Source organism: Amia ocellicauda, chromosome 1 (assembly GCF_036373705.1).
Source record: "Amia ocellicauda isolate fAmiCal2 chromosome 1, fAmiCal2.hap1, whole genome shotgun sequence".
Taxonomy (NCBI): Eukaryota; Metazoa; Chordata; class Actinopteri; order Amiiformes; family Amiidae; genus Amia; species Amia ocellicauda.
Window position 1 is genome coordinate 43,639,464 of NC_089850.1, and position 19,370 is coordinate 43,658,833.

The 19,370-nt window shown below is 36.9% G+C and overlaps 1 protein-coding gene across 3 annotated transcripts in view; it reads right to left on the bottom strand.

The window, feature by feature from the left end:
* The window catches only part of pak5 (p21 protein (Cdc42/Rac)-activated kinase 5), a 70,939-nt gene that overhangs the window by 43,253 nt on the left and 8,316 nt on the right, over window positions 1-19,370 (bottom strand). For 2 of the 3 annotated variants that reach the window (XM_066705918.1, XM_066705901.1), the window contains exon 1: window positions 11,251-11,740. The exons of the other annotated variant lie outside the window; for it this stretch is intronic. In XM_066705918.1, the coding sequence (XP_066562015.1) occupies window positions 11,251-11,266 (16 nt within the window). In that variant the 5' untranslated portion in view covers window positions 11,267-11,740. Of the gene's footprint in view, window positions 1-11,250; window positions 11,741-19,370 lie in introns of those variants that run through there. 3 annotated transcript variants of the gene reach the window in all.

The window sequence follows — 19,370 nt, forward strand, 5'->3', positions numbered from 1 at the left end:
TCATTGAGTGCAGTCACCGGAGTAACCACAAGGGACAGCAATAAGAAAATACACAGTCAGCAAACAGTCAGATCAATTATCCAAAGATATCCAGACATCAAACAAATGTCAGAAAGAGGATTACCAACAACGAATGGTACTGATATCACACTACTTTATGAGGGATTTCAGTAAAGTGAGGACAATTTTGTATTCAGGACTTTATTAGAAATCAATTATTAAGTATTAAAATAGTTAACTATATACACCGATCAGCCATAACATTATGACCACTGACAGGTGAAGTGAATAACACTGATAATCTCATTATCATGGCACCTGTCAGTGGGTGGGATATATTAGGCAGCAAGTGAACATTTTGTCTTCAAAATTGATGTGTTAGAAGCAGGAAAAATGGGCAAGCGTAAGGATCTGAGTGACTTTGAAAAGGAGCCAAATTGTGATGGCTAGACAACCGGGTCAGAGCATTTCCAAAACTGCAGCTCTTGTGGGGTGTTCCCGGTCTGCAGTGGTCAGTACCTATCAAAAGTGGTCCAAGGAAGGAAAAGCGGTGAACCGGCAACAGGGTCATGGGCGGCCAAGGCTCATTGATGCACGTGGGGAGCGAAGGCTGGCCCGTGTGGTGTCAGAACACACAGGGCATCGGAGGCCCCACCTCGCAACTTACAGGACTTAAAGGATCTGCTGCTAACATCTTGGTGCCAGATACCACAGCACACCTTCAGAGGTCTAGTGGGGTGCATGCCTCGATGGGTCAGGGCTGTTTTGGTGGCAAAAGGGGGACCTACACAATATTAGGCAGGTGGTCAATGTTATGGCTGATCGGTATGTATGTATATATATATATATATATATATATATATAAATTAATTCATATATAATAGCCCATGCATAAGAATCTCTGCAAGAAGTGTTTGGAAATAATATGCATAAAGCACATTCAGTGTAAAGAAAAAGTTCTGTAATGATACTATGTTCTCTGGACACATTTAGAGCTCATTTCCATGTACAGCCAACTTGAGAGCACTCACAATGGACTGATTGCTCCCATAGCTGATGGAGAACTTGGATTATAAAAAGTAGCAATTCCATAATTTATAGTTAACTCCACGATTTAATTACAGTAGCAATTATGTATGAAAGACAGCATGTGAGAAATACAGATTTTGAAACCACTGCATTTAGTCAGAAGTTCCAGCCATGCATATTTCACAGATATATCTATAATCACTAATCAGTTATATCCAGGTATAATTTTATTTTTTAACAAATTCACAGGTGCTTACAAGAAACAGCAGTACGATGAGATTCTAGCAACATGGTATGATTCACATGTGATTAGCCTATACTGACAATTTAGCTATCAATACAATGACAAGGATAGCTATTTTCTTTAGTTTCTTTAGTTTAATCATTGTTACTACTGTATAAGCAATAAGCATGCCTCAGTCTCACATGCAGGTTTTATTTATCTATGTCCACATCTAGATGTATTCATATAAACTACCTGTGATGGTGGACTCAAACATTAGCTAGGAAATTACATTTCATCTATGCATCAAAAAGCCCTCAAACTTAAGACCTCAGAGAAGCAGTTGTTAACAGCTCTTGACAAAAGCCAAACAAAATGAGTTTGTTTCCCAATCCCTCTAAAAACTTTATATAATCACTGATTCTTATTGTTAGGCATTAAAACAAAGTATTCAGAGAGGATTGCAATGGATTATGAACTTAAAAGAACAGATCGGATGTAGTCAGCAGTCATACTCCAGATGAAACATCTGATTTAGATGGTGACATCTTTGGAATAAGATTAGACAGTCTGTAAAGGATTACGGGATTTCTGAACATATTCAGGATAATGAAACAAAAACGGGTATAACAACTATGTTTCCTAGGGTGTCTAAACTGAGATTTTGTCCCTTAATATAAGAATGTATTGGAGAAAAATAAATAAAATTCATACAGGTATTAAAAAACTAATTACAAAATGCTTCACAGGGGTGATTGGTTTATGTGGACAGGCACTGCTAATTTGGCTTTTGTCACATGTTCTGGTTAATCCTATTAGAACTTTGAGTTGCCCAGAGAGTGTCTTAGAATGATGTTTCAAATCACAAAACATAACTGCTATCAGCAGACAGTGCGGTAATGGCGGAAGCAAGTTTATTCTGGATTTCTCGACTTTCTGAGTGACCTTGAGCTGTAGAACAGACGGTTACAGGGAAATAAAAGGAAAAAGGTAATTTCTGCATAACATTGTATGGAACTGCTCGTTATAACCTCCACTGCCACTGCTTGGCTCACACTGTGAGAGACTGCACATTGTTTGACTAAAATTGTATTGCTGATGCATTTATGCTTTTATGCTTTTCTAGTTACAGTACAGCAGTCAGCGTTAGTTACATTTAATACATTTCACAAAATTATTCACTAAATACAAATACACTGACAAAGAAATCAGAAAATTGCTTGTCATTAATTTTTATTGTTTTACACACACAACGAGGTGTAATTTTGTTTATAACACTGTTTAAACCAAAGCTGACAGGATATTGTGGCAGACTTCACCCATCCAGGACATTTCCTGGTTTCCATCTTACTATATGAAACAGACAATTAACAATATAGGCTAATGCACATTACTTCCTTGTGTTTAATCCAGCCATTTTTTTCTGCCTTTTAACCAATTAGGCCATACCACAATTTTTGGATATATCTGTCCCTAGTGAATAATTGGAACCACTTCCTTTAAGGTGCTGAATTAGATTTTTTTTAAAAAGGGGAAAGCAGTCCTGACCCATCAAGAAGGAATCTAGTGGTTTTCATCAATTTCTGTTTGATCCTTTCATCTGAGTGCTTCAGAGGTCCATCAGATGCACCTGCAGCCTTTTCCTGTCCAGAATGTGATTCTTTTTTTACTCTTGCCGTCACTGAACTGATAGCATCTGTCAACATTTATAAAACTGCATGCCTTCCCATAGCATAAGAGGAAATCTGTATGTATTTCAACTATAACATCCTTATCTTAACAAGTAGGCCTAATCCTCAGCCTTGGTGTCTCGCCCATCACATAAGCTGGAAATGCAGTACACTCAACATAGCACATTTGAAGGCCAGATGTTTAAAAGGTCACAAAATGTCTTACGGTAAAACTATTAACAAATTCCTTAAATATTATAATCACCACCACTACACTGTATTGGACTACACTACCTGCATTTCTTGTCACACTTCATGCCCTGAGTTTAAACATCAGAGCAAAAGGTGCTGGGCATCACATGGGGCTCTCTCTGGTAAAGCTGCAAGCTTACAGGCAACAGGCTGGATTTAACAGTTGCACAGAAAACAAAGGAGACTCAGGTTGACTTCAAACCCAAGTAGCTGCCAGCCAGTTGTGATCCTCCACCTCTGGGAATGGTTAATCAAAGGGAACCCCACAATCATTTAATGGATCCCTGGCAGTAGGTCTCAATCTATGCTCTGACATTACATAACAATAACAATGTTTTTCCATTAATTACCTGTACATCAAATAATAAAGATATTAAATTTACGATCAGACTAATTAAAAAAAAGACAAACTATATAAAATTACCAAGAAAATCAACCACATAGGCCTAAAACTAATTTAGATTAGGCTAGATGAGGAAGACACTGTTAGCTGGACCTCACCTCATAATCAGCCATACTATCAAACCTACTGTAAAAGCATTATCAATGGGAGTCAATAACTGTTGCTTAATAAAAAGGCACAATTCATGTTCAGAAACATTAACACTTAAGGAAGGAATTCGAATGCATGAGTTAAAGACATATATTAGTACCACTAGGGACTTGAACAAAGGTTCTCCATTATATTTTAATTGTGCAGTACCTACCTATTTAGCCTGCTTTTTCTTTAATCTCAAGCTCTGGCACAGCCTATCATTTAATGCATTTCTATATGTGTTGTCCAGGAAAACCACAATGTTCCTCCTCCTGTTTGCAACAAATAGATCTTCATTATGAAGACTAATACTGTCGAACATGTTACACATTATTCAAGTGGTAGGAACTTTTTGTCATGTTAATTAAAATTAAGAAAATTGGGGCATGTTATTTCGGTCAGTCAAAGGACACATCTTTGTTTATTACTGATTCCAATCAAAAACTGTTTGAGCTGATAAGAGTATTCTTTCTACAAGTAATCATATAGTTTATATAATCCCCAAGTCTTGTATTATGTCAACGGAAGTAAAATCAGGAAAAGTCATGCAAATTGATTAATAGGACACAATGACATTTGGCTTCTAATACAATACAAACTTGACAATATATTTATTGTTTGTCATTATTTAATTTAAAAGTGACCACATGAAAAAAATACTTTGTTATTATGAAACTGGTACAGAACAAATATGATGACATCCAATGACATCCACACAAATACAATACATTTTTTAAGAAGATATATGATGAACTTCAAATAGGATTGACCCCATTTAATTTGTTAGGAAATCAGCTGAAGATGATCAAACTGTAGCTGAAAGATCCTGCAGCCATCACCACACGCAAAGGCTAAAGTAGTGTTACATAGGAATATCAAACCTTCTCACACCTTCTTAAACACAACACTAACAACAGTTACATGCCAAATGCATACAGTGAGGGAAAAAAGTATTTGATCCCCTGCTGATTTTGTACGTTTGCCCACTGACAAAGAAATGATCAGTCTATAATTTTAATGGTGGGTGTATTTTAACAGTGAGAGACAGAATAACAACAAAAAAATCCAGAAAAACGCATTTCAAAAAAGTTATAAATTGATTTGCATGTTAATGAGGGAAATAAGTATTTGATCCCCTATCAATCAGCAAGATTTCTGGCTCCCAGGTGTCTTTTATACAGGTAACGAGCTGAGATTAGGGGCACTCTCTTAAAGGGAGCGCTCCTAATCTCAGCTCGTTACCTGTATAAAAGACACCTGTCCACAGAAGCAATCAATCAATCAGATTCCAAACTCTCCACCATGGCCAAGACCAAAGAGCTGTCCAAGGATGTCAGGGACAAGATTGTAGACCTACACAAGGCTGGAATGGGCTACAAGACCATCGCCAAGCAGCTTGGTGAGAAGGTGACAATAGTTGGTGCGATTATTCGCAAATGGAAGAAACACAAAATAACTGTCAGTCTCCCTCGGTCTGGGGCTCCATGTAAGATCTCATCTCATGGAGTTTCAATGATCATGAGAACGGTGAGGAATCAGCCCAGAACTACACGGGAGGATCTTGTTAATGATCTCAAGGCAGCTGGGACCATAGTCACCAAGAAAACAATTGGTAACACACTACGCCGTGAAGGACTGCAGCGCCCGCAAGGTCCCCCTGCTCAAGAAAGCACATGTACAGGCCCGTTTGAAGTTTTCCAATGAACATCTGAATGATTCAGAGGAGAACTGGGTGAAAGTTGTGGTCAGATGAGACCAAAATCAAGCTCTTTGGCATCAACTCAACTCGCCGTGTTTGGAGGAGGAGGAATGACCCCAAGAACACCATCCCTACCGTCAAACATGGAGGTGGAAAACTTATGCTTTGGGGGTGTTTTTCTGTTAAGGGGAGAGGACAACTGCACCGCATCAAAGGGACAATGGACGGGGCCATGTACCATGAAATCTTGGGTGAGAACCTCCTTCCCTCAGACAGGGCATTGAAAATGGGTCGTGGATGGGTATTCCAGCATGACAATGACCCAAGACACACAGCCAAGGCAACAAAGGAGTGGCTTAAGAAGAAGCACATTAAGGTCCTGGAGTGGCCTAGCCAGTCTCCAGACATTAATCCCATAGAAAATCTGTGGAGGGAGCTGAAGGTTCGAGTTGCCAAACATCTGCCTCGAAACCTTAATGACTTGGAGAGGATCTGCAAAGAGGAGTGGGACAAAATCCCTCCTGAGATGTGTGCAAACCTGGTGGCCAACTACAAGAAACGTCTGACCTCTGTGATTGCCAACAAGGGTTTTGCCATGAAGTACTAAGTCGAAGGTGTCAAATACTTATTTCCCTCATTAACATGCAAATCAATTCACAACTTTTTTGAAATGCATTTTTCTGGATTTTTTTGTTGTTATTCTGTCTCTCACTGCTAAAATACACCGACCATTAAAATTATAGACTGATCATTTCTTTGTCAGTGGGCAAACGTACAAAATCAGCAGGGGATCAAATACTTTTTTCCCCCACTGTATTTGTGGGCTTTTGCTGTAAAGTAAATTTAAATGTAACAGATACATAGTGAATACGGCTTCCAATTTCTACGGATATAATTTCAACAATTGTAATAAATTAATTTTTATTTGTTATGCCTGCCAAAATATATAATTTATCACACTGTTTACTAAATGTCTTATTTAATATGGAACTTAACTGTGTTTCCATTAATTATATGGAAAGAATATTGGTATTTTGAGAAAATAATCAGCAATTCTTCTTAGTTGACTTTCTAGTACTTTGAACACTGAGCCATCAATTTCTACAGCCCCCATTTGTTGTGTTCTGCATATAGAAAAGAGTTCCATTTAGATCCATAAATTAACAACGGTGCTTCATAGTGAAAAATAGACTGCGCTTGGCAACGATGTACTAAATGAATAATGTAAGTAATTAATGTAAACTTCACCCTCATATCAGGGAATTTCTGCTGGCTGTATTTAACTGCAGCATTACTGTCTCATCAATTCACGGTGCAGTAAGTAATTCAACAATGGTTACTTTCTCACATTTAAGTCATGCTTCATATCCATCTAATACATCTTTTTGTAAGTATCTTATATTCTTTTCCAATGCTTCTAGATGGTTTCCCATTTGATTTATTAAAAAGTCCATTACAAAAATATGTTTTAATGTTGATAACTTTTAAAATTTTAAAATGTCTACAAATATTTCTAAACACATACATTAATATACACTGTCATGCGAAAAACCAGGGAGCCAAGAGTTGGCAGTGAGCTAGAAGCAATTTGTGGCTTTTGACTCAGAAAGGGATACAATTACCTACTGGTAACATGCTTAGAATGCAAAAGTAGAGCAAATAGTCAAACACTTAAGTAAACCAAAGCAGCTATAATAATTTAAAGAATGGTTAAATATGACCAAAATTACCAATCAACCAATATTTTCCGGACTGATACCAAACAAATCTATTAAAATAATAAACAGAACCCTTTTTTAAAGGGTCCAACCAATCGATATAATATTAAATGTCTTTGCTTACTTTGCCTTTATAAACTTTACTTTGAAATATAAAAAGGGTTAAATCAATCTCAAGGCAGCTACAACTTTGAACAATGCTGCACCACAACAAAATCTTTCCACATCAACGGGATTGCTTTTGGCACTTAATTGTAGGCTAATTTTTAGATATGGACTAATCTTAAGTGATATAAGCTGAAATCAAAATCACTTAAAAGTCACCCTGAGATTTCTCCAGGGTTTGAAAAGATATTAAAGGCTTGCAAATTAATCCACAACTCTATCTTTTTGGCAGATGTTTGACAGCTCCAATCATGGGTGTCATCTGAGAGGCAAAGATCGTATAAGTGGCTGTCACTCTCAATGTTACCCTACTGTATAAAAAGCAGAAGCAGGTCACAGTATAGTAGAATGACAGCATGTGGATATTCCCACTTTATACCTCTCTCTTATTTACTGTGATTTCTGAGTAACTTTTCAAGTGACTTAAGTTCTTCTGGAACATCAGTAACAACCAGAGCGGGGCTCAAGAGATACAAGTCATTACTTAAATTATTGGAAAAAAGTTACAAAACAACAGTCACAAATGTGATTAACTGTTTTTTAATAGTAAACCAAATACATAAAAACACCACACCATGCTTTCTTGAAAATTAGGACAATTACTCACACTTGCTGCTGGGGGATGGACCCCAATTTAGGTTTTACTTATCAAGCAGATTCCTTGAGAATGTCAGTCATTTTTTCAGAAGGTAGGAGTAAATGCCATGGGGTATTTTACAAGATATATTAACATCTCACATCACCCCTTAGAAAATCTGATCTAAATCAATTTTTTTCACCATTTCAGGATATTGTCAAAGCCTGCTATAGAAGCTCCACTCAGGCTGTACGTAAACGACATTGACTATTAATATTATTTACAGTATCTCTGAATAAACCTCATTCAGTGCAGCTCTGCAAATGGTGTTCAAATCAGGAACCTTTCCAAAGTCAGCTGGCTCAGTATCTGACTATCACTATCAGAGTGTGCTAAGAATAACTCAGAAATTTGGCTGGAGGATAGTCTGGATTGTCTTTACACCAGAGCCTGATATTACATTTGATAGTTTTCTGAAAGACTGTAAAGCAAGAGGGTCATATTTCTGACAGGCTCAGCACACATTTGTATCACTTTATTTCATCCATCATTCACATATGTCTGCCCTATAAGTCAGGCTCTAATGCATGCTTCCCTAACAGGCTTTCGATAAAGGTGACAAAATTGGTACAATTATAGAAAATGACTTCAGTAACTACAGATCTCAAAACTGCATCAACTTTTATAATTCAATATGTTACAGATAGTTTTGGATGATTAGAATGACATGAGACTGAGAGTTATAAAACATGATGATAATGTATCTATTACTACCCTTAACAAGGAAGGATATGCTCTGAGAGAAGTTAGATAAGTAAATGTTCCATGCAATGGAGTTCACACCATAATCAATACATGAAAAACAAATTTAAGCAATGCCACAAAAGTTGGCTGAAACAGAAAGAGGAAAACATGTATAAGACCACCCAAATGGATTCAATTGTTTCCTAAGCATAACACAATGTCTTACTAATTTTTCACACCTAATCTCAACACAACCACGGTTAAAATGCATATTTAAGAAGGTAGAAAATATGGGGATACGTGCAGCTCAGAAGCTAAGCACAAAGACTGGTCAAAAGAGCACTTGATTTTATGGACACATTTAAAAGTGCTGGAATTTTTTAGCTTCAAGAGGACACACTGTGTGGGAGGAAAATCAGTAACTTTAACAACGCTATTCAGTGCTTAAAATAATACATGGATGTGGTAACATGAAGATTTCTGCTTTATATTTAAAAAAGCAGCAACCGCTTTGTTTTGTAAAGCTTTCAGGTTGCAACTCTTCCCATTACCATTAGCATCCTGAATGTGTCTTTAATGTATCTTATATGGATATACATTTTATGGAATTATGTTTTTCAACATAATCACCTTATTAGACACAAGAAAACTGCAGTAATGTTGATGCTTTATACTGTAGGGTGTTTTTAGGTAGTATGGAAACACATTTCTGTTCTGCAAACTGGGAGGAAGCATCCATCTCATCTATTTTTGAAGCACAGTGGGAAGGCAAAAGATGCCATCCACGCATTACAACCTATATAGTCAAAAGGTGACTCTGAGTGTGTGTGTGTGTGTGTGTGCGCTGTGGAGGGGAAGGAGATAATAATCAAATTGTGTACAGTTTGTTGTGTTTTGAAATCAATACTGAATCAGGGGATGGGAAAAGATAATAACATACGTATTATTACTAATTTATAAATGTGTTTAACAAATATTGTGAAACAAGGCCAACAGAGGAAAGTTTAGATAAATATGTTGCATTAGGAAGGCTAACAGAATCTATTGGAGATCAGCATAATATAGTTTCTACAATACTATACAATAGAGCAGTCTATTGGACTATTCATTTTACTACTAGTTGACTACCCCTCTTACAAAACTGTGTGTCAAGTAGTCCTCACATCCTATTGGTAATTTTATTAGGTAGGGCCTATATCTTTTGAACAGAACAGTGGTGGCCCTTGAAATACAGGTATAAATCCCTGTAATATTAAAATGAGCACCACTCAAGACAGGAATGATCTAAGTTCCCACAGTACTTCCATACCCTTGGTATAAATATCAACCTTCAACATGACCATCTGTCACAGGACACTCTGCTAAGCTACCAAACACAAATTTGTTTATATGTGCTCCATTTTATGCCTAGTGTTTTGTTGCAGATGTACTGTCTCTATGTAAAGGCTTGCATATTTGATTATGGAAAGGATTTGTATGAAGCCACACAAAGTACAAGACGAGTTAAGGCATGCAACAGCAAAACCTTCAAGCCATTAACTGATCAGTACATCATAAATCAAATATAAACATCTCTGAACATACATACATAAGATGTTTGTTAATAGGCATTAAAAGGATTAAGGTCAGTCCATCACAATGCAATTACCAGAATAGGTATTTATGAAAAGAGGGGTTAAAACAATCTCTGTAGATTTATTTTTATTTTATTCACTCAACAAGTAAACAACCTCTTGACAATTTGCATATTACAAGAATATAGAAATATATATATGACACACACACATGGAAGAGATAGCTTCAGACTAACTTATTTAATCACTCTGAGTGTATGACTACAGTGCATTTCTAAATATTTGCACAAATAATTTAAAATAACCTATATAATTTAAAATGCCAGATGGTAACATGAAATCATTTGGAATGCAAAATGATACATTTCGAAGAGTTTAAGCTTGAATTATTCATGAGAAGCAGAGAGAGACCACCAAATACTAGGTGCTGGGGGATTAAATCCCTCAAGTAAAATAACTGGTAATAAATTCAAGAGAAAAAATATCACAACATAGCTACTGTGTTAAAAACAGAGTCTGTAAAATGGAAATAAGGAATAAGTAGTGTCTTGGATTTAATCTCGGGATAGTTATATCCTACACAAATGACAGAAGCTTTAGTAAAGAGAAATACAGAAGTAACCAGCATGAGGGTGCACTGCAACCAGCACGAATTTAAGAGGAGGTGGACAGCAGCTTTATCTTTTAATCAAATCAAATTACAAATAATAGGCCTACTTAATAACACTCTTCAAAATATTTCTGATTTTTTAATCAAACTGTGTCTGACATTTTAGAATGATATCGCAAATCACAGAGCTGCTTAGAGTTTTTTTCTGTTGTCATGCAAAATAACATTTATGGTAAATATATATCTATATCTATCTATATCAATCTATCTATATGATAATAAATAATAATAGGTGTTGTTGTTGTTAGTCATCATAATAATAACCATAACAACACCTATTATAATTATAATTATTATAATTATTGCAGTTATTGTGATATACTTAACAATACAAAATATCCCAAACACCAGAGTTTGCAAAAGGGTGAGTTATAAGCACTCCATATGTTCTTACCTGGAAAGTGATTCATTCCCAGGTTTTTTCAACCGCTTCGACAAACAACGCTGATGCAGATGAAACGCTGCTTCTGAACTCAACAGGAGAATAAAAATAAAAATTTCTAGGAATTCGGTGCTGGTCTCAAGTGAAAAAGCTTTACATTGTTGTATTTGCTCCTGCACAGTCTGATAACTTCCAATGGAGATTTATCCAAATCTGCCGACACAAGCAACTCATGGCAGACAAAATAAGCTGTGGCCTTCCCATTTCGGACCTGCCTGTGAGTCATGAACCACGGTCGGCAGAATACCCACTCGATTCCGCAGACTTACACAAACAGGCTGCTCTTGCTCACACTGCCTTTCGGTCTTTCTCACTGTACATTTCTCCTAAATGAAAAAAATCCCATTCCTGACTGAAATACACCCCACCTTGGGTTACACAAGACCTTCCAATCAACCCCACATCCGGTTGGATAAAGCAAACAGAAAGCCCTTGGCTTAGTGGCTTGGCTTAGATCAGGAGTGAGCATCGTCCCACAGAGCCAATACCCTTTATTACTAACTGTAGCAGAAGGGCTATGCACCTGCTTCAGTCAGTAACATTGTAAATCTGGCAACAAGCATTTTATTGTCCACAGATTGTACTGTGTAACAGTTGAAGTGGGCATAGTGTTTTCCCTGAAGGCCAAACAAGTTCTCAACATTGATTTTTACTGTTTTTCACCCACTCAGAGTCTCACTTAATCACACGTTGACTCAATACAACAATCAGAATGTATAACTTTCTATATGAGCATGGGTCAGACTCCCAAGCACCTCTCCCTTATCTATTTCAGTAAAAGTTCTAGAAATATCACTGCTGGTGTATTTCTTTCCAAATCTTTCTACGTCGTTGTATAGGCGTTTTGTTCCACATGACTCACAGCCTCGATTACATGTAAAACACATAACTGTCTTAAGAAAGCAAAATAATAATAATAAATAAATAACAGAAACTCCTGACAGCAAAAAAAAAATATTCAAATTGATTCAAGAATCCACAGAACACCAGTTGAAATGCAGTGCAAGGAAGGCCAGGTGAGATAGCAGGAGGCACTACTTTATATTTTGTTCTGGATTAATAAAATAGCTTAGTCATATCTATGCAATGAGCGGGTAGACTGCACATTCCAGGGCACAGATCTAACAAAAAGACCTGGGGCCTATCTTGTCTGAGTAAAATAAAGATGCCCTGAGTACAGGTTTGTAGGTTTCTATTAGCAGGTGACTCAGGGTTTTGAATCCTGTTCTTCAATTCAGATTTGTCGCATGGACAAGGCTTTAGTCCTTTCGTTAGAGAGATGGTAACATGACATCCTCTCCAAGGGTGTCATAATTACTATTGATTCTCACACTGCCACATTGATTCTGGCGGTGGCTGCAACACAGTGTACCAGCAATACACACATCAGCACATTTCAGGTGAGGGTTCAGATCCGATGATGTAAGATAGTTGTGTATCAGTGCGCTGTACAGAGAGAGTTCACAGAGACATTCTGAGCTCTGCACTGGCGCCTGTTGTCAAAATATTTTTTTTTTATTCCTTCTCAGACCAAGTATCACTCCCCCCAAAAAAAACAATAAATAAATTTTAAAAATCAATTTTAAGAGTACCAGCACCATCTGTCAGTATAAGAAGTTAACTTGTTAATTAATTTCTATGTAATTGAATGAGGAAACAGGATGTGATCTCAGCCAACATACAGCAAGTCATTTGAAGATATCTTGAAATGATTTGCAGATATCTTCAAATGATAATTTGGCTTGCTATACAGTATTAGGGTATTTTATTCTTGCTTGCTTCTTCAATAAAGTCATTATCTGTTTCCCAAACCTACAGCTTCTGTGAAGTACTCACCCATCCACTTTTTGGTGAGCCAACCTACTTACATATTCCCTTGTGCTCATACCATGAAAGAATAGTTGCATTTTGTTTTTCTCCTTCTCCAGGGAAAGTTTTGTATACTTTATGTAAGGGAGAAAAAAACATCTACTGGGAGACGGCACCAAAAGCTAACACCTTCAAAGGGCTGAGAACACTAATCACATATCAAGATGTTACCTTTTGCCCTTCTGTAGATAAGGCATCTTCACTCACAGTGGAACTGATATTTAAGAAAATGACTCATCTAAGCCCTTTTTGTAGATATAGAGTAGTTCTCTGTAATATACCCTGAGGATGGAATCTGTACACAATAAACTACAAACACTGAAAGAACTAGAAGATATTTCCAGAAAGCATTGACCAGATTTTGAAAACCTTTATCCAGGCTGTTCTTATCAGGCTTAAATGTTAGGCATGATCTGCTCAGTTTCAATATGAAAGCTCTACTGGACCATCTCAAGGCCTAGAAAACTGTGAAGAATTAACTGGTGGTGCAGCTCCAAAAGGGGGGGAAATCATTCTGCTGACCAGAACATTTAGATTTAACAAATGTTCTCACTGTACTAAACATGCATGCACATAAAGCAAAATATTTAGATTTAGATTTATACTGTATATTTCTACTGTTTCAGTCATGGAATTAAGGATGTTATCACTATTATGAATGAGTTTATTTTATTATTTTATTTGAATACTGCCAATGGAATTTATGTTTATTAGGCATTTGCAGTGTCCTCTGCATACTTAATCTACTGAAAAAGAAGCAGAAACATTAACCTCACTACCACAAACAGAAGATCATGCCTTAGTAATTTTGCTTTTTTGGGGAATGATTGACTTATCATTATGTGAGCACTGTGTAAGAATTCTAGTCTAATGGAGTGGTTTAACTTTAAATGAAGCATAGATAAATCCCATTTCTTCAACTCTCTAGCTAAAGCAGCTGCTCAAGACATGACATGGTTAATGTGGTTTAATACCATCACAAATCACTCTAAATATGCACTGCAGATTTTAAATCTGGGGTTAGTGGGTGGATCCCTAAGGCATTACAATTTTTTTTTTTACAACATTCCATAAGGTCAGTTGCCTTCTGGGAAAAACTCTGACATTAGCATGCATGCACGCAGAGACTCATCTTTGACCATTTTTATATATTCCTTTCTTCCAAATATAATATGCTTTTCACCTGCCATAATATCTCAGACTCACTGCAAAAAATGACAAACACAGTGTTCTATTAGCCTTTAAGTGTATTTTAGATAATGAGGATTATTAGTATTGTGAATAATAATAATAGTAATATATCACAACTGAATAATTGACCATTTCAGATGCAAAAAGCTTTATATTTCATAATCATTACAATTTCAGCTCCAGAAAGCAATCCAGCAGCATGAGGGGGAACCTGGAGGGCTTCAGAGTCATCTGGCTTTTGTTCCACCTCAGTCCTCAATTACTTAATTGTACCACTTCTTTGCTAAACTGCAACTATTAAGTATTGTCTCCAGGTTGGGAGCAGGTGGGGATTTAAAGGAACGTATAAAACCTGCAGGTCATTGGCCTTCCAGGACCACGGTCCCCCAACACTGCAGTAAAGCAGCACTCCTGTTCCTTGAATTCCCAGTGGATAATGAGGATTTGAGTTTAGGTGGCACTTTAGAGCAAGACAGATGTCTCTCAGTATGCCAATTGCAAGGAACTATTTTTGACAAATGCACACTGCTAACCTCCAGAACAGAAAAACTTGCATAAGTGACAGTGCTTAATTGTAAACTAAAGTCCACAAAAGCACCTGCTAATTAACACTACACCACACACAATCCAGTGCCTCCTTAATGTGCTTATGCCATGCTATGCCATTTCCTGCATGTTGTCCTTCTATTCTACAATTTAATTAAAAATGTCCCATCTGTCACTGGTTCCCAGCATAATGCAGGCTAGTCAGATCAAATTTTACTCAAACCTCTCACCCTACATTACAAAAAAATTACGCCCCCAAAAAAACTATGGAGATGGATGACATAACGGTATGTCTCAAACCATAATAAACCTGCAGCAAGAATTCCTGTTTCTCAATAAGAAGGCTTAGTTCCTCATATAACATGTTTTTTTTTAGTACTACAGCAATAATAAATAGTAATGTAATAAATGTAATGCGCATGGCCTTGGAGCAGGTCCGAGGACCACGTAGGCCAATTACTGCCTTGCCAGTGAGTCTGGACTTTCTGGGGAATCAGCGTGCTATTGGGACTGGGGCACATGAGATCAGGGTTCAAATCCTAGCACTGCCTGCCATCTCCCTGTAGTACTGGCATAATAATAGTTTGCCTTGAAATTCAGAAAATCCACCCTAAGATCACAACAATACTAAGATTGCAATCCATGCAATCAGTCTTGAGAAAATCAAATCAATCTAATTTTATGATTCCATATGTACAATTAAAAGAGCACTTAGCATTAGGTGAAACACTATCTCGAAAATACTTCACAGTTTTCACACATTCACAGGTGCTTCTGAAGCATGAGTAATAATTATAATTATTGGGCATTTGAATCTATTTATGAGCAATTATGCATATTTTACCCTGCTCAAAAGATATATTTCCAAAACTACCCACACAATAATAAATAGTTATTGTCCAAATATTGATAAATATTGAACATGCTACAGCTTGTTAGTTAAGCATGAAACATGCAAGCATCTGTTTTCTTGAGCTGTAAGAAACAGGGTCAAATGAAATTTAGCAAGAATCCGCCAGACTTAATTAAGCTGTAGTTCATTCCAACTGCTTGCAGATATCCATTCAGCCAATGAGTCAATGGAATTAAGCTAATAAAATTGTCATACTTAACTGATCCAAATAATAATTAGTCATTATCACATTAACTAAAGCAAAGATTTTAAAAAGATTCAGAAATAGTGAAAGCTGACAAGAACAGAACAGTAATTTATTAAGATAGTATTGGTAGTATTGAAAGTATTGGCAGCAGCAGCAGTGGCTTTAGTAGTAGTAGTAGTGTTGAGGTATTATAATTGTTTTGGATTTTTGATCCAGCAGTGTATTTAGATAGTAGATCATATGAGCAAACTGAAGTCTGTCATCTTAAATAAAAGTAAGACAGCACAAAACAATAGACTACCAAACTGTGCAATGTATTGTCCAGTCTGTAAGCAACTTATTCTCTATACCAATTCATTTGAATGTACAAGCTTTTATTTGCAGGGCTAGTAAGGGGTTGCAGTGGAAATTAAGCAAAGCAATAGTAAGAGTTTCACACACCTGCATCACCTACCCATAATGCATTGCAAGAATTTACCTCCATGAAACGTTTGGTAACAAGCAATATTCAGTAACACTCAGTATTAAAGGGCGTAGAAAACTGCTAGAAAGCCTGGTTTAATATGAAGTTATAAAGTAATGCCAATACTGTCACACAGTGAACCTGCCTGCTATGGTGTCCCTTCCTGACCCGTAGTTCAGCAGAGAGCACATGCGTAAGGCAATGTTTGCTATAGTGTAGAGGACTGAGCTATTAAACATGAACAACAAACATTGGAAATACATATCTGTTTGCATGAATTGCTTGATTGGTGCTAACATGACACAAACTGTACATTTAAAAGCAACTTGTTTCCAGAGTGAAAAACATTGAATTTAGCTGGACGTGATGTTCAATGTGATACTAGGGCAGCGAGAATGTTGTATTTCACTTTACCTGGAGTAAACTGTGATTAAATAATCTGGGGCTGAGTTGACATTAAATGAAATACTGCAGTGTAATGCTGGATGATGCTGCACTGGCAATGTTGTTTTCGGCAATACCAAGAAATGCAACACTAATGGTGCTCATTAGCTCTAAACTTGTATCTGCCAATATGATAATTTCCCTGTAAGAGATAAGGGCTCTCACACAGATGTGAATTAAAGAAACAAATTAAAGTGATAAAAAGGAGAAGAAATAAAAAATGACGGTTCTCTAAAGAGGGATAGCGGGTGAGCGTCTTCACTGTTTTTCCATTTACATGCTTTGCAGTCAGTTTGACTTTTTAATGAGTAGCTGTGTAGTTTTGTATTGTGGTTTTATTAACCTGGATGCCATGAATGATGCTAGAATCTCACTTTTAATTAAATAAATAATGGTTTTTGTTTTTTTTATGTGAAAGCGGTGAATTTAACGTGTGGAAATAAACAACATACATCTGATCTAGCACACATTTCAACACATACATTTACACTACCAGCTGGCTGGATACTATTATTCAAACACGGACACTTTTGCAAGTCATGCTACACTCACAATGTCGATGCCTACATTACAGCCTTTTTACTTTATTCAAACTTTCTGCACAATCCAGCAGTTTTAATTCTCATGCTAAAACTGATATCAAAACTTTTTTGACATAGCCGATCGTCTCAATAAAAACAGTTATAGGATCCATGGTGGTTGTACAATCTTAACAAAAGGGGGAGGCAGAGTTTCTACCTCATACACTGTAGCAGGTAAGCCACACATACCCATGTGCTCCAGCAATGCTTTTGCACATGATGTGTCATCTGTGACCTTAACATGGTTTCCCTTTATTTGTGTGTTTGTTTTATCTGTTTTCCTCAGTGCATTTTGAAGAACCTGCTAGAGAAGCAAGACAGGCATGCTTTTCTTAGCAAAAATTCTCACAGTGCAGTGAAAGGCTACTTTGAAATAAGGTTTGGGACACTGTGTTTGCTCCCCTGTACCAGAGGGGTGTTTACAAAGCACTGTAATCAATACTCTGAAATTCCCTATCACACTCACTTCACTCTTTTCTATTCCTATGAGGTGTAACTAAGGGCTGGACCAAATCAAAATGTTCACCCTCCCACAAAATTACAAATTATGAAGTTGAACCCTATCATGCTTTGATTTATAAATAGTAGAAAGAGGCATCAAACAATCAATTAAACTGCAACAGGGTACAGATTTGTACTTCTCGATTCGCAGGTAGGTCAAATAATTTGATTTGGTTTGCCCTAAATATCAATAAAATATGAAATAGCAAGCATTCTAGTAGGATGTTGTTAGGCCATTGTACATCATGTTATAGAATGACCTTTTTGCACTTCCTGGAAACCAGTTCATAGATGTTTTCTGGAATTAAAAGTAAAAGGTCAATATGCCAACTTTCAAACATTGCCTCTATTGAATGGATTTTCTTATGAAGAAGATTAATGCAATTGATTCAGGTTATGTTGGATCAATGTACACTAGTCATATACAGAACAAACATTTTATAGAAATACAGCTATGAAAGGAAGAATCAGAATGTACTATTGCTGCATATCAAAATCCATTTGCCTTTCCAACAAAGGATTTGTTTTGTTGGCAGTTCAACAGAAACCCCCTTAATCAAAATACCGATGCATTGTTAACCATCACAGCTGCACAAACACTAGGCAAGTGGTCTCCAACCCTGTTCCAGGATCCATAAGGTTTAATAGGTCTTAAATCAGCAGCTTAAGATAAAATTAATCTCGATTCATTAAGCCAAGGCTCTAGTTATGTAACTGACAGCTTGGTTGAAATGAAAACTAAAAGAACCCGTAGTACTCCATGACCTCAGCTGGATAAGTATGCTCAAGGCATAGCATGAGGGCTGAGACCTCTGCTCAGATTTGAACCCCCATCTCAAACACAGCTCCAAGCACCTGATCCACACAGACACACCAGGAGAGCAACACACCTGCTGCTGCATGTAGTCTAGGTAGGTCATATAATAAATGTTGCCCATGATAACCAGAAGACAACTAAACCTTTCCTCCATTCCAACGATCCAGCCATCCTATTGCAAGACGAAAAACCGACACCGACCATAATTATTGCTTTATCTGGCACATTTCTACATCAGTGACTATAGCTGTCGGGAGTCCTCATTGTTCTTTGATTTATTTCCCTAGTTGTGAGCATTGTTATTGTTGCTGTTGTAGTTATTTACAATCTTATTTTTTCTTCAATAGATAATTTCAGTTTCCTAGTCTAGAGTTATGCCCTTATTAAATATACCCATTGTTGCCACCTACTGTGTTTTTCAAAAAACACTTGCTGTCCAAGGGATCAATTAGCTATACAAAGTTCTTCCCTACAGTGGGGTAGTTTCTACGGTGGCCCTGAAGTGCAAAACACGAATGCAAAAAGAAAACCGCAACTGCAAAAAGAAAAACGCAATTGCA